A 26,347-nucleotide genomic window follows, 5' to 3' on the forward strand; every position below is an offset into this window, starting at 1 on the left:
TCCGTCCCTATTCTAATGAAACAAAAAAATGTTGTCTGCCGCGAGATTTTAAAATAAATTGCCCTTGCCAAATACACACATTACACACATTCTATTTTATACCCGGACAACGTCGGGACGGGCTGCTAGTTCTTCCTATAAAGGAACTGGTCAGTCTCTTGTTCTCAGGATAGGGGGGCGTGGCGGAGCACCACTCCATGAACATCTAGTATCTCTTCTGCGTTGCAGTTTGCACCCAACAATCTTCATTCCAACTCGTACAAAAGGAACTTAGTGGTGAAGTGCGGACACTTGGGTCCGCCGTTGGCCTGTGCTTGTCTTTTGCAATAGCATATGTGTTGATGGTCTGTGGAATGAGGTAATGTCGAATTACTTGTTATGCCGGCTAGAAATGGGCACACCCTGACTCCAGAGCCATGTGTATGGAAAATGTTGCGGAAGGTCCAGGGGTGGCTACCTGAGAGATATCACTTATCTGCAGTATTATAGATTGTCACGTTTCCTGTCTGAAGCTTGGGGGGGGCGGACTGGGAATGTAATGTTTTGTATTGCCCCGGTTGGGCTAAATGGTTAGGTGTGCACGTCCTGGCACGAGCAAGTGGTGGGCAGTATCGTCAGTGATGTTAGCCGAGAATTGTTTGTTGGTGGGCAGGCATTTAGTTTAAGTTCTTGTTTGTGGATTGTTCTAGGTTATATTAATACAGTAGGTGAGATGGAGCACCAGATCAGTGACCACGGAGACACACATGAGGTGAGGAAACTACAGGGACATAATGACACAGGAAGTTAAGTGTCTTAGCTGGAACGTCAGGGGGCTGGGCACGTGTACTAAGCATCATAGAGTTCTCTCTTTTATCGAAAAGCATAAGATAACAATTGCATGTTGTAGTGCTAGAGGCACTCTTGTGGTCTGACACCCTGTGATGTCCTTTGACTACCATTATTTTAACTGACTTTAGTGTGTTATTTTACCCTAGACTGTATGTACGATGTCCTGCATATGCCTGTTTCTCTTAAAAGTTTCTTTCTTGCAATCTTGCAGTCTTTCAGTGGGAGCTGTCACGGAGTAAAACAGCCTTGCCAAGAACAGAACGTGTGGGATGTGCATTTGAAAGCATGAGAGGGAGAGAGAGTTGTGGAATGTACGTTTTGGTCTCGATGTGCAGTGTTGTGGGCAGTGATGCACACATGTGCTCGGTGTTGTACAGAGATGAAGTATGTGATGCTATAGGACATTGAGAAATGAAGTATGTGAATCTATAAGCAGTGTGTTCACAAATATGCATTGTGTTGTACATTGATGAGAATTATGAAGTTCTTACTATTGGCTTTGACATGGCCTCATGTCATCCTGGATTCTGACTTTGCCTTGCTTGAGCTTTATCTGCGTGCACAGCAGCGCTTGCAAGTTGTTTGGGTTAATCACGTTCAAGGATTATTTTTGTGACAGATTCTTTAATGTACACGGGAGGCTTTGTGAGCTATGTCAAGATAAAGGCTGGAACATGCGAGAAGGGGATGTGGGAACTCCTTCCAGCCATTGGAATGCTTGCTTGGAAGCTGGCCAGTTCTGGTAAGATTCCTCTGGCAAAGAGGGGAGGTATCTCTCGAACCTTCCAGTGTGTTTTGAGATTATAAAGCTGAGGGTTGTTGACTTAGAAACCGGGAGTTTGGAATCCGAACGGGGACGGACGCGTCTACTTCGGTGCGTGGAACCCTGGTTGCTGAGCTCTTGACCACAGCTGTTTAATTCTCCCAGTCAGGAGTGGGCTGAGATGCAGTGTTTGCACCAGGTAAAGTATTGAGTTTTGACTAGTGCCACTGTGATGCGTGGTTCCAGTGGCTGTGGTCATTTGAGGTGCTTGAGCTTTGATTGTTGCCATTGTGATGTTTGGCCAGAGGCCCTGATCATTTGAGGTGTTGTCTTTGGATTGTGTAAGTGAGTTGAGGTGCACATCCAAAGTAATCATTTGATGTATATATATCTTTCTGATCTCTTGCAGGATGTCCTAGTATAATTGTTGAGTCGTATTTCATATTATGTGCTGCTTGTTTATTATTCATGCATTCAGACCAAGTGTGTTATTATTGCTTACATAGAAGTGTATATATATATATATATATATATATATATATATATATATATATATATATATATATATATATATATATATATATATATATATATATATATATATATATATATATATCTTTGTGTATTTGAATGTTCTGCATTTGGCATCTGGGAAAGTCTTTCTGTTAGAGAGGATTGTTGTGCCAGTCTGCTGGAAACAGGCAACAGGGACACCACTTCTGAAGAAAACCACGCTTGGTCCTCTCTGTCCATCCAACTACAGACCTATCTCCATGCTCCCTTACCAAGTAAAGATTCTAGAGCGACTAGTCGGCAAAACCCTCTCACAAATTCTAGAAAACAACCATAAGTTAGACGATGTACAATTTGGGTTCCGCCGAGCTCATGGAACAGAAACTGCACTAATAACGGTCTTGGATGAATTAAGAATGCGAGCAGACACAGGCCAGTCAGTTATACTAGTGTTATTAGATATGTCAGCCGCTTTTGACACGGTTAATCATAACATCCTTTTGGGAAGACCTATGGATGTTGGAATTGGGGGGAAAATGCTGTAATGGTTTAAGTCATACCTATCGGATAGGCAACAGGCTGTGGCCTTAACTCCCTTTACTTCTAAATACCATTCCATTCAGCATTGTGTCCCTCAGGGATCGGCGATCAGCTGATTCTGTTTAATGTATACTTGAGCCCACTAATTTCCATTATTAAATCTTTTGGAATTAAATTGGTAAACTACGCTGATGACACACAACTTATCTTCTCACTGGAGGGGAATCAATCAGTATCACTGGACAGATTCACGAATGTACGAGAAAAACGGCAAGGTGGCTCAGGGACAACTCTTTACAGTTTAACGGTAACAAGACAGAAATCTTGCACTACACAGCAAACAAAGTCCCATGCCCACTTCCGACCAACTTTTGGCCAACTCCCACAGGAAACCAACTAATCCCATCAAAGACAGTGCGTAATCTGCGGGTGATGTTTGATGATAATCTAAAATTAGACTCCCAAGTTGATAAAACAGTGGGAATCTGCCTTTCTTTTATCAGAACCTTGCGGAAAATACTTCCTATGCTACCATCCTCAGCCAGAGCATTGGTGATGAAAAGTGTTATCATGAGTCGGCTCGACTATTGTAAAGCTCTGCTACTGGGTGCACCACGCACTGATGAAGAAACTTCAAAGAGTTCAGACAATAGCGGCCAAGATAGCGCACGGACCTTCACTGGCTGCCGATTATTCAGAGAATACAGTTCAAATCGCTCTGCATAGTCTTCAAGGTAGTACATGGAATGGGATCCAGACCGTGGAAGAGTAAATGTACCTGGTACAACCCGGTCAGAAGTCTTAGGTTAGCAACAGCTAGGCTGGTGAATACCCCTAGAATTAGAAAAACCAGGATGGGAGGCAGAGCATTTAGCACTGTAGCCGAGCGACTGTGGAATGACCTCCCGGTAGATCTCAGACAAATAGGCCATCTACTACAGTTTAGAAAAAGGCTCAAAACCTGGCTTTTACCGAGAGATTAAATAAACCCAGCTTCAATCTGAGTTAATTTCGGTTGTGGATTGGTTGTACATGTGCTCTGTAAAACTTAAGGTAATCTCAGTGCCAGGATACCCGTGGGGCGATAGTGCGCGTTATAAGTATATGTTACATTACATTACAAATGCAGAAGGGGCAGTGGAGGAAAATGATGTGAGAACTCACCTGTCACCTTATGAGTTTTGCTGGTTTTGTCTAGACTCTACTGATGATACTTGGAATAATCTAACACAAGTGATAACATACAATGTCACTGAAGGTGACATTTGTTATAATCTGACCAGCGACCCGATTAACAATGGTAAATGTGCTCAAATACGACTTGAAGGAACTGAATCACAGATGACGTGGGAACAACTAACCGTATGCAAAAATCGAAATAAGAGTACATGTAAAAATATGCATAACAATATGTCATGTAAAGATGAAGTATCTGCTGCCAGTCATATTAGGCATGTTAAATTGCCAGTAGGGTGGTTATTTTCTTATGGTAATGTTATCCACACGTATGTTCTAGCAAATATCACAGGTGGACCGTATGACTTTACTAGATTAGGCCTCATGATGGTCCCATTATATCCAACATCACATGTCCAGAATACGAGAGAAACTGTTCAACTCAGTGAACATTGTGATTCTGCAGTTCATTTATTATCCAAGTCTGAATATATCAGTTTAGCTGCTTCAATAGAAGGAATTCCAGGCTTAACCATATATAATTCTAAGGCTGTTAGTTAATTAGCAGGTTTGATAGTGAAGAATATTAATCATACATCAGTTGCTTTAGCAGAATTATTATTAGATGCGCGGGGGCAAGAAAAGCTATCTTACTTCTGTCTTGACCTTGACATTGACCAGAACGGTCAGCTCGGTTTTTCGTAACTGACGAAAGGGGGCGAGGTTTCTAGAACCTTCGCCTCAAGTTGAGTAAAGGTATTAAAGGCAGGGAACCTTCGCACCCAGATGGGAGCTCGCTTGTGGGGCAAGCGTGTCTTCAAAAGGAAACAGAACTTTTGATAGTGCCGATTGGAATCCTGCCTGCCTGTCAGAAGGGCTCCTCCAGCCCGAGTTGACAAGGATGTCGAGTGAAGGATCGGTAAGCTGTTACTTACTTACTGTGTATATCATTTCTAAGTTTCTCTACTCCATGTATATATGAAACATTTTATTCTAGTTTTGCGTCAAAGTTACTTGATATTTGGGAGTCTGCATTAACCAATATATTCTGCCTTCCTTTTCAAAGTGCTGGATTAATAAATATGTGTGTGTCACTTTAAATGCACCTGAATTCGTTTTCTTCCTTCGCCTTAAGAGAGTGCTGCGTCTTGTTTTGTGGTCTCGTCTTTTGGGAGTGCTGTGTTACAGGTTATTTAAAAAGGTGCAGCAGTATATTTGCCTCTTCTCGGGAGTGCTGGGTTTAAGTGTGTCCTATTGTTTCAAATCTGAAGCATGACACCCACTCCTACTGCTTGGGAGATCTATCATATGGCCAGGCAAGCATCAGAGTAACGACTGATATCAAACTCACAAAAACTGCACTCTCTATGAAGAAACACCTTCAGAAGCTCACAAGACGGGCACAAGGCCTAAGGACAAACCCAAGCATCTGGCAAGAAGTCCGATCGACAAGGAGACAATACAAGAAGCTGGTCTGGATGGAAAAAAGGAACAAAGCTAACGACTTTTGGGCTAAATTGTTGTACAACATAAAAAATCAGACTCCAGGGCTCTCTGGATGCAAGTCAACTCCATTAACAGAGCAGCACAACCTGTAAGTATGACATGCATCGCTGAAAACGATTGGGCCCAACACATAGTCGAAACATTCTCAATAACGCCAACGGCAAATCAGATTACAACGTCAATACCTGCATCTGAAACATCAAGAGCTATGAACCAGGAAAGTTCGATTGTTTCTAGCACTAATGGCATGACCACCAGCCAGGAAGACATGGGTCAATCAATACGGACAGATGACGATTGCCGAATACTACAAGTAATCAAGAAAGGCAAGCAAGAGAGTGCGCCGGGGCCAAATGGCATTCCGCAGGCAATCTACAAAGAGGACCCCAAGTTCTGGGCATGCAAATTCAATATCCTATTTCGGTCAATTAGCAACTCAGATCGGGTCCCGGAAAGCTGGAGGGGTGCCATCATCAATCCCATCTATAAAGGCGGGGACCGCAAAAATCCAACTAATTACCGCTTAATAACCCTGATTGATGCGGAAGCAAAATACTACGCATCCCTGGTACTAGCCGATCTAGCACAATGGTCGGATATGAACAGCAAAATCCCGTTAAACCAGACAGGGTTTCGTCGCGGAACAGGCACTATGGCAAATGCAATGGCGTTATGCTTGATTGGTGAAAAAAGTCTACAAACCTGGAACGTTACACCTGTTTCGTTGACTTTAAGGTGGCCTTCGACCGTGTCAACAGGAAATTACTATGGGCCAAACTGAAGCAGCAGGGCCTGCCAGACTCAATCCTAACGCCGATCATTGACCTGTATAGTAACACCTGAATGCAGGTAAAGATCGACTATGGACAGAGGCTAACCCGGAAGATCAATACCTTTGATGGATTAAAGCAAGGCTGTGTGTTGGCCCCCCACCTCTTTAATTTATTCATGGCGGATCTAACAGTAAGCCTTGATCAGATCAATGCTCATCCACCGCGGCTAGGTAATCTCTGCATAACACACCTGTCCTATGCCGACGATGTGGTCCTACTAAGCCAGACAAGAATAGGCTTGCAACGTCTAATACAGGAATTGACCCGCTATACCAAACAGAACATGCTAGTAATAAACAGCACAAAAACAAAGACTATGGTTATATCCCGACGCCACAACGTGCAACCAACCTTCACTATAGACAATGTTAAATTGGAAGCGGTTGAAAGTTACAAGTATCTTGGGATACTACTGGATAAGTGTCTTGACTTCACTACGCATTTCAATAGCATGGAAAAAAAGGGCATGGTCCTATTGCCATCTTTTAGTAGCTTGGCAACCGAACCTAAAGGCCCCCTGGTCTCCCCCCCTGCTAACAATAATGAAAGCTAAACTCTCCCAACAATAGCTTATGGGAGCGTTTTACATCATGGCAAGAGTGCACAACTCCTGGACAAAGTTCAAATGAAAATCTACAAACGTGTATTTGCGTTACCTAGCAATGCATCACCCGCACAAGTAAGACTTGAATTTGGTTTGCAATCCCAAGTGCTGCTGAAAAAGTACGAGACCATAAACTTTTGGTACGATTTTTGGATGAACTAAGAAATTGCGCTGCATCGTGCCATGTGGAAAATAATTAGTAAAAGTCCCAATTCTCACTACGCCAAGTATCTTAAATCGTCATTAGAATTAACTGACTTGGCCGAACTTTGTGAATCTAAGCTCCCAGTATTTTCCTTTAAACAGCTGGTAAAGAAGGCTGCCAACAGGCATTCGCTGCTCGATGATAAATTAACCTTCAGTCGTCGGTCCCATGCCTGGATGACAATTCAATCATACAAACAATTAGTACCGGCAGCCTTCCTAGACCTTGCTTTCTCGCCATTCATCAAACGGAAACACCTCAATTTAAGGCTGGGTAGCTTCCCAACAAATACTGAGTCACCAAAGTGGAAGCCCCAAGAACGTGATGGATGCGGTTTATGTGGCGCAGGAAGACAAGACTTTATCCATCTGATCTGCATTTGCCCGGCTCTGATCCAGGAACGTCGGAGTTGGTTAAAAACCAAATTTAAGGAGTATGGAATACGCACCTGCCGGTCCGCGATCATACTAATCCTATGCTCAGTAGATCCGCAACTCATTTGCAGAGCAGCCAAATTCATTGACAATTTCGAGAAAAAGCAAAGAACACTGGCAAAGTCTTGAACCCGGAACACGTCTATTTTATTTATTTATTTTTTACTTGAAATACCCTTTCATTTTATAACTTTTTATCACACACACAACAGTGTAAACTTTCTGTGTTTTAGTATATTGTCGTATATATACTTTGTAATGGTTTTTACAAACTACACAATAAAGTATCATTAATGGCATCAGAGTAACGGCTGATCCTGCAGGGCCGTTTCTGCTCAGAGGAGCTCTCCAACCATTCCGGTTACATACACACTCACAGAACCGGTACTGGAAACAAAACACGGCATTCACACGAAAACTAATTAAATGTGACATTCTTATAGCCCAGATTGTCCGGTCCTGTAAAGAGTACGACTTAAAGACTCTTGGACATCATATCAACAGTTTGGTGGAAACATGTTGGAAAGAACGAATAAACACAAGTTAACCACTCCTTTAGTACTTGTACTGGAACCCCCCCCCCTTACACCAGAAATTCACTGCAACAACCTTCACTAATCTCACCTGATTTCAACATCCTTTTTAAGCTGTGTTTGAGGTTATGCGGGCAGCTGTCATTTGTTTATTTCATTGTTTTTATAAAGTTGTTTTGAGTCTTGAAGGCTTAAAGTTTTGGCGAGGAAAAACTATGGACCTGATTTAATGTTTGGCAGAGAGAGTACTCTGTTGCAACTGCAATGAGTACTCTCTCTGTCAAATGCTTCGTTCACCGTCTGATTTACTGGTGGGTGAACCCTTAGTATCTCAATAACGGAGCCTACTCCAGCTCTATCACAGTGATAGTGTTCATATAGCCAAACAAGAAGCGTGAGTTATTGGAGTTTGGCAGTTTGACCACTTGCCCAATATCAGTCACCACTATGGTAGGCCCTAGCTAACCCTATAGGCAGGGTGCATTGTAGGTAAAAGGTAGGGTGTGTGCCTTAACTGTGTGGCACGTCCTGGTAGTGACAAACAGCCCTTTTGGTTTCTCACTACTGTGAGGCTGTCCCTGATATGTGCTTCAGTGGTAATTCCTCGTAGGAGAGGAGTAACGTGATCAAGTGTGGTATATTTGGAATAGTGGTAATAAATGCTATGCATAAGAGTTCGCAGATTTATTATCACTATTTTAGAAATGCTACTTTTAGAAGTGGGCATTTCTGTGTGCTATGTGTCTTTGTGCCTGCCTGATGTTTATTGCATGTCTGGCTCTGGATGACAGGGGCTGAATGAGTCGGCGCTAGGCTGAATAGGCCGATCTGCATTGGGAGTAGTGGGAGGCGTAGCATCTGGACCTGAATAAGACTGTGCCTGCCTTACACAATGCTGGCTCCACCCCCTGAGGTTTGTCTGGGGCCAGAGCCTACACTAATAATGAGAGTGTGTGTGTGCACTGTAAAGATGTACAGAAGTACCCCCCCCAGAATTAGTTTGGACTGGGCTTAGGCCTGTGCCAGGGGGAGAACAAAGACACTAACTGATTTAAATATTGGGGCTGTGACCCCATGTCTTGGTACCTGTTGGGAACTGTGCTGCTGAAGGACTGCTGGGCGCCAGGTGGAGCCACCACAAAGGACCGCCCGTCTGCTGGAGGGCCCTGTGAGCTGTCCTGCCTGGGCCCAGCTCTGCCCTGTGGGACTTTGGGGACTGAGCATGTTGTGAGTGCTTAAATTTCCCTGGCAAGCAATCAGCGCGCTGAAGGAGTGTGGTGAGCATTGTGCATCCAATCACCGCTGGAGCAGTTTGACTACTTATTTCCCCACAACGGGGAGGGGGCTGGACAATGCGGTTTTAAGAGCCCGAGAAGTGCGCTCAACTTTCCTAGATGCGGCGGGCGCAGTGTGCGTTTGCGCCGTGAGGAGATCACCTAGTCTTCCCCTCAATTCGTGCCCGGAGCAGCGTGTGGCTGTGCTGTGGGCGTGGGGCTGCCTTCCCCAATCCAAGAAGGTGTGGAGGCTTCGCTCCGTATTCACCGGCAGAGGAAGTGAGCCGCCAGAACGAGACATGGAGATGGGACCAGAAGCCAGGCGGCTGCTGCCCGAGTGTGGGTGGGGCCGTGCAGCAATAACTGACGCCGAGGGCCGGACGCGCCCATCAGTGGAATTCAGGCGGTGCCTGGTGGTGGCAGAGGCGCCGCAGAGTCTGCATCCTGCCGGGAGCCTACTAAGCATGAGCGCTAAATCCGCTCCGATCGCGGATTTTGCGAATTTTCGGTAAATTCGCGATCCGCAAACTCTCGCGAATTTGCCGAAAATTCGCAATCCGCGAGCGGCGGATTCCGGGGGCAAAAGTTCAACCATTCCTGGTCTGTTGTAACTAATTTACGATGGCGCCGGCAAGCTGCCAGCGCCATCCTAAGATAGTTACTAAATTAGCTTCAACAGGAAGCTCTAATAGATAAGATAAAGCAGGTCATCGAGCGCCTGCTTTATTTAATCTATTAGAGCTTCCTGTTGAAGCTAATTTTGTAACTATCTTAGGATGGCGCTGGCAGCTTGCCGGCGCCATCGTAAATTAATTACTACAGACCAGGAATGCAATAATACCGTTGTGGAGGCTGGGCAGGTGTGCCTTCTTCCCAAATATACCGTCGAAAATCAGCTGTGACGCTGGACAAAGGCCTTTGCATCTTTGACCTTTCACGAGCGCAATCCCCGTGCTGTTATGTGACCAGGGCTTCTGTCTCTACATCTGCTGCTCTGATCAGTCTCTGACCTTGTATACACACAAGAGCCATGTGCACTCGCATGGAAGCGCCGTCCGTTTGGCCCCACCCACACACTCGCGGTGTGCACCGTCTTCCCGCCATTTACCCACTATGATGGGCAGATCACTCAAGGGACCCCTGCGCCCTTCGGCGCGATTGCATAGTACCACACACCTGGCCGCTGTAGACAACTCTCTGCCACTTTAAGCAGCTGTAGTGTAGTAAAAGCACTATACATTTACCCAACGAGGTAGCACTTACTGATTATCCAGTAGAAAGTACGCCAGTTGAGTAGAGGTATGGCACAAAACGGTGGCGTCTTCTTGAATAAATACGAAGGGCAGGGTTCAATCTGGCACGATGGTCCTGGCATGGAAGCCACGCCCCAAATCCGCCGATCCGCTAAATCCGCGGATTTTGCGGATCCACGATCCGTGAATCCGCAAATTCGTGAATCGTGGATCCGCAAAATCCGCCCATGCTTAGAGCCTACCCCGCGTTGCCGATCCGCAGAAGGAAGCAGACAGAAGCCAGGCTGGGCTTGGTTGTAGGCAGGCGAAGCAGGCTCATGCTCCAGACCGCAAGACAGAGGAGCACAGGAGCCTGAGCCATCGGTGGCGGGTTGACTGCCATGTAACTCGCTCAGCCCCCAAGGAATGGTGAGTGGGGCTGAGCTTTTGTGCATCTGAGCTCCGGTCACCGTGAGGGCGGGAGCAGCACGCTTCCTAATCCGGGGCAGAGAAGGGGGAGCAAGGTATCGGTTTCCCTCCCCCTCGGGGACCGAGACTGCCCGGGGTCGCTTTTGTGTTGCCCAGAGTTTGAGGGCAAGGATCAGTGTTCGCAGCTGCACCGCCAGATCGCTGGCAGCTGCTTGATGGACACCCAGTTAGGAGAGCCCTGACTTTTGGGCAACGGGCCCCCAAGGTCAAGGCCAGTAGGCCTGATTGTCGCCCCCTATGTTTAGGTGGGGCCTGAGGTGATATGGTGTAAGGGTCACCTCCAGTGCACTGGCACTGATTAGGGTGTATGCCTAAGAGGGGCATGAGGCAATATGAAAATGATACATTACTGATGATCTTTTCTGCCTAATGTGTTTACACTACTGGTGGATTGTATTTCACTACTTGGGTGTGCTAATGGTTAAGACTGTGACCTGATTGGCCCTGTAATGTATAGAATACCCTGTAAAGTGATACCTTGTGGCAGGTGGCACAGTGTATATATGTGATTGCATTCTAATGTGTTTTATGAGTAAGGCTCCCTGTTTTCTGTTTTTATGATTTTTTACAGATAAATACAGACGGAAAACAATGTGTTTTCTGTCTGCATTTATTTTCAAAAATGGATGTATACGGAAAATTGTGCTTCTTTTGACTCTCCGTGCTTTCTTTCACGAACTATAGGCAAGCAGCTGAGCAGATGGACAGCATGGGAAATTAAAAAGCAGGATGACATTTTTTTTAAATAACGCCATATGTCACCATACATTTATGGTATAATGCTAGTATTTACCAGTGGATGCAGTGGTATGTAATATTTGACAGCTTAAATAGCTAAAACATGACAGAATGCACAGTATGAGTGCGCGTCTAACAGTTAAATAAATATGGAAATGTACAGTTTTACAACTTCGTTTATACGAAAAACACAAAATAAATATGGATAAATACCGATAAAATGGCCCCAAAAATAAATATGGATAAATACAGACGGAAATGTAAAAATAAAAAATACCATAAAACCGGGGGCCTATTTATGAGTAATACAAAGGCTATTTTTTATATAACCTTTTGTGGTGTGCCTAGTGTGTCGCTGCTGTGTGTGTGTGTTGCGCAAACGCTTTACACATTGCCTCTGGGATAAGCCTGAATGCTCTGCAAAGCTACCAATGGGGTGAGCATGGATTATCTTCAGCATGTAACTCCCTTGACCTGACTAGAGTGGTGGTTTCTGCCTGGCTTAGGCGCATGCCCTAGCCAACCAGAAAGCCCATTTCTAACAGCGACTGAGTATTTGACTTCTTCACCCTGATGGAGTTCAACCAATACTACGCACTATAAAATCAGTCCCTATGTAATATTATCAAAGAATTGAAATTTGTATACAAAAAAAACACACAGTTCATGAGATATGGTGGAAGGCTGCACAGTGCTGCTTTGGTAAATAAACGCATTCTTCTTAAAAATAACACTGTGTCCTCCTTGGACTCTTCAAAAGACATAGCCATCTTCAAGTTGCATGAATTTTAAAGATACATACATAACGATAAGAGTTTCAACAGATGCCATTTTAAAATAATTTACTTTTAAAGGTAATTTTGTGACAAATTACGTTTTTATAATGACTCACAATCACATATTCTACTGCTCTGCATATATTTCCTGCTATCAGAATTGAAGTTAAATAGTATCTGTTACACAAAGGTGAAAAGAGCTAAAGAAATGTAAGGGGCTGATTACGAGTGCGACAGTCTTCTTAGCAGTGGCGGTCCACTATCTTCTGGATTACGATTTCGTAACGGTGGTGGACCGCCGCCTGCGGTGGTACAGCGGAGGCCCAATGTAACATGCTGAGCAGGACTGGCACAGTCCCGCTGAGCATATTATGAGTTCCTCCACCGCTAGACATTTCATGACGAGCTCCCTGCCATGAAAAGGCTGGCAGTGGAGGAACAAAAGGAGCCAAACGTCGTAATTGGCCCCTAAGATTTGCACGACTTTTACAGAACATGAAATACTTTCACAATTCAACCTCAGAAAGAACTTTTACCATCTGCGCAAATGATGCCAGACATTTGAAAATATTTAATTTAATGCATCAAATACAAGTTGAAGAATATCAATAACACCTTCTTGTCACAGAGGACTGAATGTGAGAGGAAACGTTTTCCACAGACACAGTGCATGCAACGTGCCAGTGTGAAGATGGGACAAACCTTACCGTCATGTGCTCGGTCTCTTCAGGGTGTTCAAAATCTGTGAATTCATTTACGTTCAGCCCAGGTACCCCATCTATGTCAGCATGTTCAAAACGCTTCTTGTCCTTCAAGTGAATCTTTAAAGACAACATTGTTTTTAACATCTATTAATTTCCAAATAAATTGAATAACAAAAAGGAATTTAAACAACTAACAAGTCATAGATTGGGGGTAGCTTCTTTTCCATTTAAAAAAAACTTATTGTTGCAGTATTTACTAGCTCTTTTCACGTTGGCTAATTTACCCTCCATGAGAAGACAAAGGTAATTGCCACCCAATGTCCGATATTAAACCATCTCTTGTGTACTTTCTGGCCAAATATAGTCACATATGCTGACTTCAGACCAGTGAAAGCCATCCTGAATTTCTTCAGAGGTGCTTTCAGGAATGAGATTTCTCTCTTTCTTGCCCTCCATCTTCCTCAATCCTGTCCCCAATAAAGTGAACAAGAGGGCAACCTCTACCGAGCTAGTCCAGGCTAGCTCTGGGCAAACAAGATTAACAGTGACTTTTACAGATATCACTACTGAGTAGATGTGGCCACATTTAGAGGATTCTTTTGGCATATTATGCCCTTCCCGTTCAACTGAGAGCCATAAACTTGAAACAAAATAAGTGATCAAACAGTGGAAGGGTGCACTCTGCAGGTCTAAATCTAGGTAGTGTGCACAGGACAATCAACATAGTGGGGAAGGGAGTCTCAGGCAACGTCACCCTTCCTTCCATAGGGGGCCTGAGATGCCCTCTCCCAATCGCAATCTTCTAAGACATTTTTCCTATCCTGACTGAACACTCTATAGCTCTGCTTTCAACCAGGACATTACCACACGGTAATATTAAATTCTGGTATACTACTTAATCAGTATTTCTTTCAAAATGAGGGTCTGTGAGAAAATAATCAATTTAAAACATTACCCCTACACAAAGAACTGCCTATGCAAAGATTATTTTATAGAGAAACTCACGGCTCACAAATCCCAAACATTGTCATAACATTAAAAAGGCTAGGACTCTGTGGGGTTAAAAAAAATAAAAATAAAAAGGAGAGCACATAAATATGCAGAGCTTTAATTATTTTCAGCACGGACAAGGAGTTTAGTAAATCACAACAAAAGGGAAGGAAAATACAATGATACTCCAAATCCACATATAGCACTGAAAAGCAAAACATAGGTTTTCAATCCTTTGAACAATTAGGGCTATTTGCAAAGCTGTCCAGTTTCTCTGACTTCAACAGGTGGGGACCACAGACGACTGTTGAAGACAGGATTCTGTCTCATTTTAAATTGAAGAGGAACAAAATCTAGGAGAAACCTCTTTGGCGGCAATAAGGTTCCAAACCATGTGGACATCAGCGTGTACACTAACATTTCCAAAATATCTTACCTGTCTAAATGATTCTTCTTCGTAATCATCCAGTGCTGTGTTTTCATCAAAATCTATAAAGCGATCATACATTTGAATATTGTACTCTTCCCAAGTTACTACTCCATCACCATCTTGATCATATTCGATAAACTGTTGTTTTGCATCTTCATCTCTATAATGCTTGAAAGACTTTTGGATCCAGTGACTGATTTCCGCTGCAAAGTGTGTTCAGAATCTCACAATTAGTTTTCGTGTCTTTAACACAAACTTTTCAATGATCAAAAAATATATTATACAAATGGTCAATGTTTTATAATGTAGTGTAGTTAGGTTCAATTTAATTTGCCAAAACATGTCTCACATAATAGGGTAGAATTAGTGGCACTGCCAAAAAAACATTAACCTCAGAAACTGCTTCATTACATTCAAAACAAATTACCAACCATCTATCCCATGCTTTTACAATCAATACAGCTTTTAGATTCTTTTACATGCGAGAGAGATTTTATGGGAAGAAACAGTTATATATCTCTGTTAGACCTGGACCTTTTGACAGGTTTATCCCCATACTTTTTGCCTTTTGCCTCCTATTTTTCTGACTTTGTTCTTGTTGGCTATAGGATTCTGGGCACTTTTCCACTGCTGATCAATGCTAAAGTGCATATGCTCTCTGTATAAATTGTGACAATGATTGGTTATCCATAATTGGCAAGTTTGATTTACTGGTAAGTCCCTAGTAAAGTGCAGGGTGTGTGCCAGGGCCTGTAAATCAAATGCTACAAGTGGGCTTGCAGCACTGGCTGTGCCACCCACATGAGTAGCCCTGTAAATGTATCTCAGACCGATCACTGTAGTAGCTGTAAACTGCCATGTTGTCCTGACAAGGGTACCCACTTGCTAGGCTGAAACCTTCCCCTTCCTTACATGTATCGCCCCCCTATGGTAGGGCCTAGGTACCCTCATGGGCAGTTTGCAGTGTATGTGGAAGGTAGAACATGTACTGATGTGTGTGTTATGCTCTGATACTGTGAATTTCATTTTTCACTATTGAAAGGCTATCTCTCCCATAGGCTTATCATTGGGGTTGCACTGTAGCATTTGTAGGCCTCGCCTACGCAGTGTGCATGAAATCGAGTCGCTTTTTCGCCCAAAAACGTGCACGCTTTGCATTGCTTTCAATGGCAACGCGTGCACGTTTGGCGATTCCCTTGCGGGAGCGAGCTTTGAAACCATCTGTTTGTAATTAACTTGCAACCAGATGGTGCCCCTGCTTGCTCCCGCAAGGGAAACAGGCACAGGGCCCCTCCTCTCTCCCCTCCCCCTGCTGCCTCCTCCTCTCCTCGTCAAACTTATCCTCTTTGGCTTTTTTTTCTGCTCCTACTTTTTTTTTATTTTTTTACACAACACCGGCTGGGTGGGTTCCCGTCTCTTACGCGTCTGCGCTGTCAGGCGACTTAAATTTTGTTGCAAACTGCTTAAGTATCAGGTAAAACCCACCTCAAAGAGGGCTGAGATATTAAAGCGAGGGGCGTATTCATTTTTGAGCGCTCCTCCCAGACAACTGTCACGGAAAAATCCAAACATCAACCAACCTCCTCAACGTACGCGGTCGTCGCCCTCAGCATGCGTCACATCACTGGACCAGTCCCTGTTATCTAGCTCGAACACCTCATTGGCTGACGTCCAGGTAGCGTGAGCTCTACTCACATGGGAGGCCCACCTCCAATTGTTCGGGCAAAGTGAATCAATGAGGAGAGGGCGGATGTTAAAAGATGACAGGCTCTTAGGATTAGCACGGGGCTCGCAATGGGCTGAGGACGTGTTTTCCGTTAAAGAATATAACTTGACAGTACTGTACATGTATGCTACTGAATATTGCGCTTGGCCCCGCCCCTTTACCTGCTAATGACCGTAGGATGGCGTTCATTAGGACCAGAGGAGCGCTTATAGGCTCCCGTGTCACCAGAGGGCGGCCTCATCCTCCAGCCAGCCATAGGCTTTCTCGTGCTCTGCTGCATCCTTCTCCATCACCCCACCTAAAGAGGCAGCAGGACCCGGCATAGGTGGGATAGCCCACTGCACCTCATCAAAAATACCTCAAATTAGTAGCACAGATATTATTCATCACTAGCTCCATTCCAACACCATTCCCTCTCTACCGCGAATCCATTCTAAATAAGATCTACAGGCATTAACTAGAAAGAAAAAGCTGCCACCCCACTAAGTAGGTCTATCACTAGCTAGCAATTATTCCTAAAGCAAGCATTTCCTCTAAGCCGAGATAACAGACGGACAGGGGTAATGTGGATCCCCAGAGTACTGTAGGTGCCACTGTTATGTTATGTTATGTTAATAACATTTATTAGGCGCAACAGCTGCCCCAGCGAAGGGGCGTCCTGGCGCCTGATCATATGCAACAACACAACAGATCAGAGCTGAAAAAGGGGGATATTAGCTAACAGAGATAAACAGGTGGGTTTTAATGGCTCTTCTGAAGAGGGTCAGGCTATTAAGGGCGCGAATGTGAACAGGAAGGGAATTCCATAGGTCCGCCGCCAACACGCGGAAGGAACGTCCTCCCATCCTGCTAAGCCTGAACCTAGGCTTGTTCGCCAGATACTGGGCTTCGGATCTGAGGGATCGCGTGGGGACATACGAAGAAATAAGGCCTGTCAAGGCCGGGGGAGAAGAAAGCTTTAAAATCTTGAATGTCAGACAGAGAGCCTTGAATTTGATTCTCTGTCTGACCGGAAGCCAGTGCAGAGAGGCCAAGACTGACTCCACTTTACATGAAAGTGGATCAGAATACATTCTCCTCTGGACACCAAGACCACGGTCTATTAGGTTTGCCCCAATGCGCTCCGTTGGCCTGCGATTTAGAGATGACAATTAATTCTGAGCTTCACACCAAGAAAAGCCTCACCTTAAAGCTATTGTAGCTAATGATTGTTCTTAGTATTAACTAGACAACAAACACTCCAACCCCTCATTAACTTGAGGAGTGGACTTTTAAAAGTCATGCACAGAGGGTATGGCTTGGACAAATCCCTTAAAGGAGGGTGAAACATTGATGCTTTTTTCTTACAGTGGAAGACTGTCAGACAACCTATTTTTAAGATGTATATTTATCTAAATAGATAAAATGTTGTTCTTTTCTTCATTTGCAGTCCTGGGCATTTGAAACATAGGCAAACTAACATGGAGAGATACTCAGTGAGGCATATTGTTTAGGTCGGGTTTAATTACTACTGAAATGTCATATAGGTTTTTATTGTTTTTCATCAACTGTATGCGGTTTCCTTATATCTAAGGATTCGTGGACTTTGCATGGTTATAATGTTGCCTTTCAGTTCTACAGTTGTAGCTTTGATGACACTCATCATCAAGGTATTTGTGTTACAATCTTCTGTTGCCCTTGGCATCTTCCGGATGCAAGAAATCATGGTGTTACCCATTGATTGCATTATTCCTGCTGTCAGAATGTAATGATTAAAGAAATGTTTTCTCTGAAGGATGGATAAAACTCGCTCCTCCTAAGCACTTTAGAGTCTTGAATGACTCCTAATATGTAAAACATATGGACGATACAGAGGGGATTATTGACATCTCACACATAGCGTGGCAATTGTATTCTCTGCAGTGCAATAAAGAGGGTTTTTTTGTTCACTCAAAGGTAATTTTTCTAACTGGTTAATCATACAAGTATTGATAAAGAAAAAAGTATTTATTCCTGAGAGAAGTATCTAATCCTGCTAAGCACTTGTAGAAGGGTCTAGGGGCAGTCTACAAGCTCAGTGGTAGAATATTGAACTAGTATGGCTTATAGGTTTATGATTTGTAAAATGTAAACTTTAAGGCAAGGCCAAATCACGTTAACCATTGAATACATTAAACAAAATAAAACAACCAGAAAACAAAACGATGATGCATACAAACAAAATATACTAACACCAACCTACAAAGATCATTCTTGCCTAACAAACCCCTTTAAAAATAATTCAAGGAACCTATTTGAAAAGGTGGTCCTTGCTGGCATCGACGTCCTCTGCATAAGTTCTGGAAGGTGTACCACCCTGTCCTTGTTAGTTTTTCTATAAAGCCTGTTTCCCTCTTGTGAGCTTGTCAATCATGCAAGCCCACCGATTTGCTCCATATCATTAGGTCTGGCTATTGAGACAGCTTGACGTGTCTCACCTGACTATAGGGGCTTCTGGTAAGGGGACTTCATCCATTTTTCTGTGCAAGTAACCTCCACATTTTGCTTATGGCCACAACATCATTCAGCAGGAATCAATTGATCAGAACACTTTACCCACTGACTCCCTTCACTCTGAGTAAATCTACTAAACATCTACCTAAAAGTACTTTCGTTGCCTTAAATTGTAAACTGATTGAAAGTGTGCTTTTTAATTATATCAATTTTTGCATTACTTTAAATGCCAGATGTGTTTTTGCCTGCACTCCATTAGAATGTTTGTTTTAACGTTTTTAAATGACATTCTAACATGGTACCTGGATGCAATTTGAGTGCTTGGTTAGGTGGTGATTTATTCTTGCCTGGTTCACAATTAACAATAATCATTACATTCACAGCACAATCAACAGCCTGGCCGTAAAAAAAATTGTTTTAAGGAGAATAGCTGTATCTGTAAATGTTTTTAAATGTGATATTTTTATTACAAGTATAGGGCGGCCATGTTTAGGTGAAGGCCCATTTTCTTTTTTCCCCCCTTTTACTTTTTGGAGAATATGCTTGCAGTACACAAGAAAAAATAAATCCCACCAGTTTGTCAAGGCCAGGGGTTGTATCTTGGCTGCAAAATATACTAGCACCTTCTCTTCTTTGAGTAGGTCTTCATTTCAATTGTTTGATTTGTGAACAGGGTAATATCAGTTTGTTTTCTAAAGAACAGTACAGACTGATCACTGATGTGGTCAAGTGTTCTACACTGTGACATACTAAATCAGAGTTCCTAACCACCTCCACCTCTTGGATAAAGCCTTAACTGTTCTCATGACGACCTTGAGAGAGTGAAGTGCCTAGATACAGTAGTACCCTGGCTATCCAATTGGAGTGCACCAGTGCTCTGGACCTTGGACCCCAGTGATAAACAGTAGTACCTAGGTGAAATGCTGCCCAGTATCCATTGCCTTCCTCTGGAGCACAAGAAAAGTCGTCGGAGACCTCAGATTTCTATCTGCACTTTAGGTACTTCACATTGTACTACTGGGCACCTTCAACCTTCAGGGTTTTCCTTTCATCAGAACCTGAAAATAAGTCAGGATTTACAGGGGTACATCTGCTGCAGAGATGACTAGCCTTCGACATTTTCCTCACAACTGTATATTAAGTGCACTTCAAAGTTAATCACAATATATGAACATCAGAATTATACCTTCAGTGAGAAATCCATCTTGATCTAAGTCGATTTTTTTTATGACACCTTTAAGTCTTCTTATCTGTTCATCTGGACTAAGTTTTGCGAATTCCTCTGCATCTTCCTTTGGGACAAAACATGCAAATGTAATACCTCAAAAACACATATTTTCAAGAAATGCACATGTTCAAAATACAAATGTTTGACAATTGAATTAAGGGGAGTATTGTACTACATTACCTTCGTACTCTTGTTTCCACAGTTATAGGACTGAGAGTACACCTGGAGCCAAAGAAGTCAGCGGATGTTTAGTGGAAAGGCTCTCCTGCCGCCAGCCCGACAATCCATTTATGCTGTGAAAATTGGCATGTTTATCCACTAGCAATGGTACGTTAGCGTTAGTGCATGATAAGAAGAGGACCCCAGACACACAGTGATGGATGTTGGATTGTTTCATATTTGACCTTGATGGGAGCAACGGTCAGCTGGGCTGGAAACAAAATGGCGCTGCCAGACTTTGAACTCTGCGTTTGCCCTGTTGGAAGGTGCACTGTGACCTAGTGGACACCGCTGACCCCATGCTGCAATGCTGCCATCCTTTCCTGCACACAAGTGCTGCTAGGGGAGAGTTGCTGCAGTGAGTTGGAAGACATTTCCGCTACCTCGAACGGGATAGCCGTCTTTTTCACTGTGTGAACTGCAACACAGCTGGTTCCTGGTGAATGGAATAGTAGGTGTGCCCCCAAGGAAGCCTCCCAGGCGTGAATCAAATTCAAGCACATCATCGATCAACATATTTGTGGTCACCCGAGAAGTTGTCCTGGTTGCCACCATGCATCCGTCAATGTTTGACATGTAAAAGAGTAGTAAAGATCTCTCTGAAGCTGGATGCATGCTGCACGATGAAGCAGAAGATACCAAGGGCTGCTCAAGGAGGAATAATATATGTATAGCAGAGCTATGCAAGAACGCCCTGGGCTCCTTTGTCGATTTATTTTTGGAACTATGGCTGACAGAAACAGTAATTCCAGAAAACCTTTCACTTTGATATGGAATTAGCATATCAGGTACCAGCACAATCCCTCTAGACCTGGTACCCTCCCAGCTAGATTGTGATTCAACTTTTACATTTAGAGACTGGGGTAGTATCTTGCCGGTGGCCAGAAGACATGGCCCATGGGAGATTGATTGAAGGAGGAAAACTTCACATTTTTCCAGATTATATGCTAACAGTGCAGCAACATTGCAGCAATTTTCTGACAGTTGAAAAACATATTGCAACACCTAGGCCTTAAATATGGTCTGATATACCATGTGAAACTAGGGATGATAATAAATAATGTGGTTAATTTTTTTACAGCCTCATGTGAGGTTTGGAAATGGACTGAGGATAGGGGAATTTTAGTTGTCCACGCTCAGACCAATGATGGATAACGTCACAGAAGCCATAATAAACAATATATACAACAAGCGTTGGCAAGCAGACCTCTCTAGACAACAGGCAGCTGTGCTGCAGAAGCATGACAGCTCTCTTTGCATGATCAGGAGTTGTCTCGAGCAGACAGACACAGACAGACAGACACAACTACATTCTCTGAGGGTGTTGTAACCCAATAAAGTCCCCCTTCACCCAATGACTGCAGAACATTTTGTTTGACGCTGAGAGCAACCAAGAAATTGCAAATTTCTTAAGAAAAAGTGATATAGGAGTTTGCAGTTTATCTCCTACTGTATTATTGAGAGGCCACACGTCAGCCAATGCAATTATTCAGTGCACCACTATCTGTGCCCTGCTGACTTCCGTAGCACAGTCACAGTCTTTCCATCAATATTCAGTCATGCCACCTGCAATCAATCAATCAAGTGGATTTATATAGTGAGGCTAAACACCCAAGAAGGTATTCAGGTGCTTGAGGGTCACGATGGTTCATGTGACCAAGCTGAACAGCCAGGACTTGAGTGCTTTGTGGAATTCCAGTAGAGAGGTGGAGATCCGTAGCTGCAGAGGGAGGTTGCTCCATGAGGTATGAGGTATGAGAGGGAATGTCCTTTGTTGCTTCGGTGGATGTGGCAGAGGCGGGCGAGTGAGAGGGAGGCGGAGGTAGTGGGCTGGTGGAAATTCAGGTGGTGGATGATGTAGGATAGATGTTCAGGGCTTTGTAAACATTGATCATCAGCTTGAATTGGCATCCCTTCTGCATAGGCCAGTGTACATATTCTATGACTGGAGGTGCACTCCCTTTACAAGTGCTGATGTCTGAAGATGACCGTACCGACTGTAAGTGCTGTATTCTGGCTGCATGTGCCTTGCATGTGCCTTGCGGACTGAAGTAGCATTTGTTTCCTTTGTTTTGCTGACAAGAACCATAATCATTGCCCATGTGCCACTGACTACTGCCACCCCATGCTCCAGTGCTTGGGCCTTAATGACTCAAAATCCCCTTAGTTCCCCCATTGTTGCTAGGGTTCTCACAATCCCCTTTGCCCATCTGTAAGTCCCCAAGCCCTGACAGGGATAGGCAGGATCCAGGTGGCAATTACTATGAGGATTATGGCAGGGATACTGGCAACATGTAATCTGATAACTAGGAGTGATAACTCTCCTTCTCAAAGCTGCCTGCCTAAGATATTGGTCTCTTTGGTGGACATGCCCAGCAATGGCTTAGTCACCTTCACAGTGTGACCATGTAGCAGAAACTGCCCCAGCTTCCTGGCCAGTGCCCAGAGAACACCCTCTAAAGTCATTGATTAACACTCGTGCCTGGTCAATATGAAATGCTGGGAGGTCCGAGTGGCGGGTCTAATAGGCAGCGTAAAAAGAACAAGCAGCTGCCTGCTTTCTAAATCTTCCTTGCTTAAAGAGCAGTAACAATTAAGTGGCAGGATAGGGCACCTAACATGCCACCTTACAGTGGGTCGAGCTGGAGAGTAAAGCTTTGTGCAGAAAGGAGACCAGAGAGGCCTGAGAAAATGCCTGCTAGCTTCCAATTGGATTGACATGAGGTTTAATAGAGACTTGCAATCTTCTTGTTCTCCCTGAACCTAATGTGCATGCCTCCCTGTACATTGCATCTCACAAAAGAAACAGGAAGAACTTGGAAGAACCTGCGCTAAGTCACTGCAACCTTGCAATAGTCGTGCAACTTTTCATACCTGCCCTAATCAATTGTGTGCCTTTAACTTTTCATACCCGACCCCCTTTTTCTTTATTTTTTTTTAACTGAAAAGGTCATTGTCATTAATGCCCCACTGCTTACACCATATGAAGAAACCTGTACTGCTCCTCTGCCATACCACTAACAAATATGCTATCTGCCATCGCCCAGCCTGATTGATCAATGATTTACACCCAAAGTTTACTTTTACTCAGCAAGTTGGTTCATCACAAATTGGTATTATATACCACTATCTTACAACGAACACTTATGCTGTTCACTGTGACTATGAGTAGTGACACAATCCCATATAAAAACTGCAAGATCCAAAATCGAGATACTTTATTCAGTTGCACAAGCAGCCATAACAGTGCATAAGTGCAATAAAACAAGAATAAATATCGAGCTTTTCGTTGACATTTTCCATCAACTAAAGAAATGTGTGAGTGCAATAAAAGCAAGCATGCATGTCCGACAGCTCCTTACCGTTATACATATGCTAACAATGCATCACAAAAAAGTGCGTACGTGCAATAAACACTGACTTGCGTATCCGAGATCACCTTGGCATTTACAATGAACTGGCAGTATTCAAGCCTGATAACACATAAATCAGTAGTTTAAAAAGGTATAAGAGAATGAGCAATAAAGCACAAGTTACTACTTGTGTAACAATATATCTGTAAGAGACATTAGTTAGTGATAGATTCCTTACCTTAGAATATCCCCAGGCGTCAGACTGGATCCGGAAAGTTTTTTCGTCAGCAGTTCCCATGCGCGTCTGTAGGTGGCGTCATGCGGCTCCGAGTCCGTCGCTGGCGTCATAAGCGCCGAGATGACGTCACAGAGACTACTTAGGCGCTACCCATGTGCACTGACGTCAGTTCTATACACGCCAGGAATGCAGAGCCATGCAAGAAACTGACCACTGCTGCCATGAAACTAGGGCCCTGAAAGGGATGACCTTAACCCTAGACATCAGTTTGCAGAACGGGGAGGTTTGGTGGGGCGGTAACGGAATCTATCACTAACTACTGTCTCTTACAGATATATCGTTACACAAGTAGTAACTTGTGCACCTGATAGAGACACGTTAGTGATAGATTCCTTACCTTAGAATAGATACCTCAGCAATATCAACTCCGTTGGTGGGTCTGCGAACAAGATGACACCAGAAAGTCACGGAGAACAGAACGGCCAAAGAAGCCGTCTCTCCGGACTTGACTGTCAAGGCAGTAATGCTTGGTAAACATGTACAGCGAGGCCCACGTAGCTGCCTGACAAATGTCCTGCAAGGGAATGCCGCGTCCCAAGGCAGTAGTGGCTGCTGTTGCCCTGGTGGAATGGGCACGCAGCCGCACAAGAGGCTCCTTCTAAGCCAACGAGTAAAAGGCCCTGATGCAGAGAACGACCCACCGAGAGATGGTCCGTTTGTGCACGGCCCGACCTTTTTTGGCGCCCACATAGCCAACAAAGAGCTGGTCATCCACCCGGACCGGTTGTATTCACTTCAGATAGAACGAGAGTGCACGTTTAGGGTCCAGACGGTGGAGCCTCTCTTCCTCTTTCGAAGGATGCGGAGGCGGAAAGAAGGTGGGCAAAGTGATGGTCTGACCGATGTGGAAGGGCGTGACAACCTTGGCAGGAAAGAAGGACGGGTCCTTAAAACCACCGTGACAAGAAGAACAGAAAGGAAAGGAGGTTTGGAAGAAAGAGCCTGGAGCTCACTCACTCTTCTAGCAGAGGTGATAGCTACCAGGAAAGCCGTCTTGAGAGTGAGAAGACGCAAAGGACAGTTATGAAGGTACTCAAAGGGATCTCAAATCATATACGTCAAGACAAGGTTTAAGTCGCATTGAGGCATTATGAACGGCACAGGAGGAAATGGGTGCGTAATGCCTTTCAGGAAACGGTTAACAACTGGGGACTTAAAAAATGAACGCTGATCTGGAAGCCGTAGAAAGGCGGAGAAGGCCGAAAGTTAACCTTTGATAGTGACCAGAGCAGAGCCCTACTGGGCCTAAGAAAGAAGGAACAGAAGAACCTCAGAAAGAGGGGCAGAAAGGGAATCCACAGCCTTCGCTGTGCACCATGCCACAAACTTGTTGCACCTGCAGGCGTATACCGTTTTAGTGGAGGGACGCATGGCTGCCAGAATGACATCACAGACTTTGGGAGGAAGATCGAAGGCTGTCAACTGTCGCCGCTCAATCTCCACGCATGGAGGTGGAGGATGGAAAGGTTTGGGCGGAGAACCGTCCCCTGCTGCTGCGACAGAAGACCCTCCCTAAGAGGCAGTCGGATAGGTGGATCGATCGCCAAGCTGAGTAGCCCGTGATACCAGTATCTTCGTTCCCAATCCGGAGCCACAAGGATGACTTGGGCCCAGTCACGCAGAATCTTCTTCACCACTCTGGGCAGAAGTGGTATAGGCGGAAAGACGTACAACAGACCGCAACCCCACTCGCGATGAAAAGCGTCGCCGAGCGAGTGCCTCGGCAGAACTCTTTGGTGGCGAATAGATCTAACTAAGGCTCTCCCCACTGCAGAAAGAGACCTTGCGCCACTTCCGAGTTCAGACGCGATTTGTGATCCATCAAGCACCGGCGGCTGAGTTCATCCGCCCTGGCGTTCAGATAACCTGCCAGGTGTTGAACCACCAAGGTGATGCCTTGATGTTCCAGCCATATCCAGAGGCGAGAGCTTCCTGAAATAGGGTCCACAACCCCACCCCGCCCTGTTTGCTGCAATACCACATGGCGGTGGTGTTGTCCATGAACACCTGCACCAGACTGCCCCGGACAGAGGGAAGGAATGCCTTCAGTGCAAGTCGGATCGCCCGAAGCTCCAAAAGGTTGATATAGAGCCGAGACTGCGCCGGAGACCAGAGGCCTCTGATCTAAGCCTCTCCCAAGTGGCCGCCCCATCCCAGGAGGGACGTATCGGTCACCACTGTGTGCTTCGGTTGGGGAAGGGGAAGGGATCTGCCATTGACCCAATCGCAGTTCATGTGCCACCACTGCAATTGTCATACAGTGCCCTACGAGATCGGGACATGATCTGGCATGTTGCACTAGCAGGATGCAGGAGATCATCAGGCCCAGGAGCCGGAAGGTCATCCTGACGAAACCCGGGATAGAGGCTGAAAGATCAGATACATAGCCTGAATATACCGGACTCACTGCTCGGGAGGATAAACCTGAAACCGCATCAAATCCAGAACCGCTCCGATGAAGGGGAGCTTTTGAGAGGGAC

At 44.6% G+C, this 26,347-nt stretch overlaps 1 protein-coding gene across 2 annotated transcripts in view; it reads right to left on the minus strand.

Annotated features, from left to right (window-relative positions):
- RCN2 (reticulocalbin 2) overlaps positions 1–26,347 on the minus strand; it is a 248,102-nt gene that overhangs the window by 170,680 nt on the left and 51,075 nt on the right. For both annotated transcript variants that reach the window (XM_078642835.1, XM_078642834.1), the window contains exons 3-5: positions 19,956–20,061; positions 14,578–14,774; positions 13,155–13,268 (exon numbers count right to left, since the gene is read on the minus strand). In XM_078642835.1, coding sequence (XP_078498961.1) covers positions 13,155–13,268; positions 14,578–14,774; positions 19,956–20,061 — 417 coding nt within the window. The remainder of the gene's footprint in view (positions 1–13,154; positions 13,269–14,577; positions 14,775–19,955; positions 20,062–26,347) is intronic.

The sequence above is a fragment of the Lissotriton helveticus genome, chromosome 5_1, assembly GCF_964261635.1.
Source record: "Lissotriton helveticus chromosome 5_1, aLisHel1.1, whole genome shotgun sequence".
NCBI lineage: Eukaryota > Metazoa > Chordata > Amphibia > Caudata > Salamandridae > Lissotriton > Lissotriton helveticus.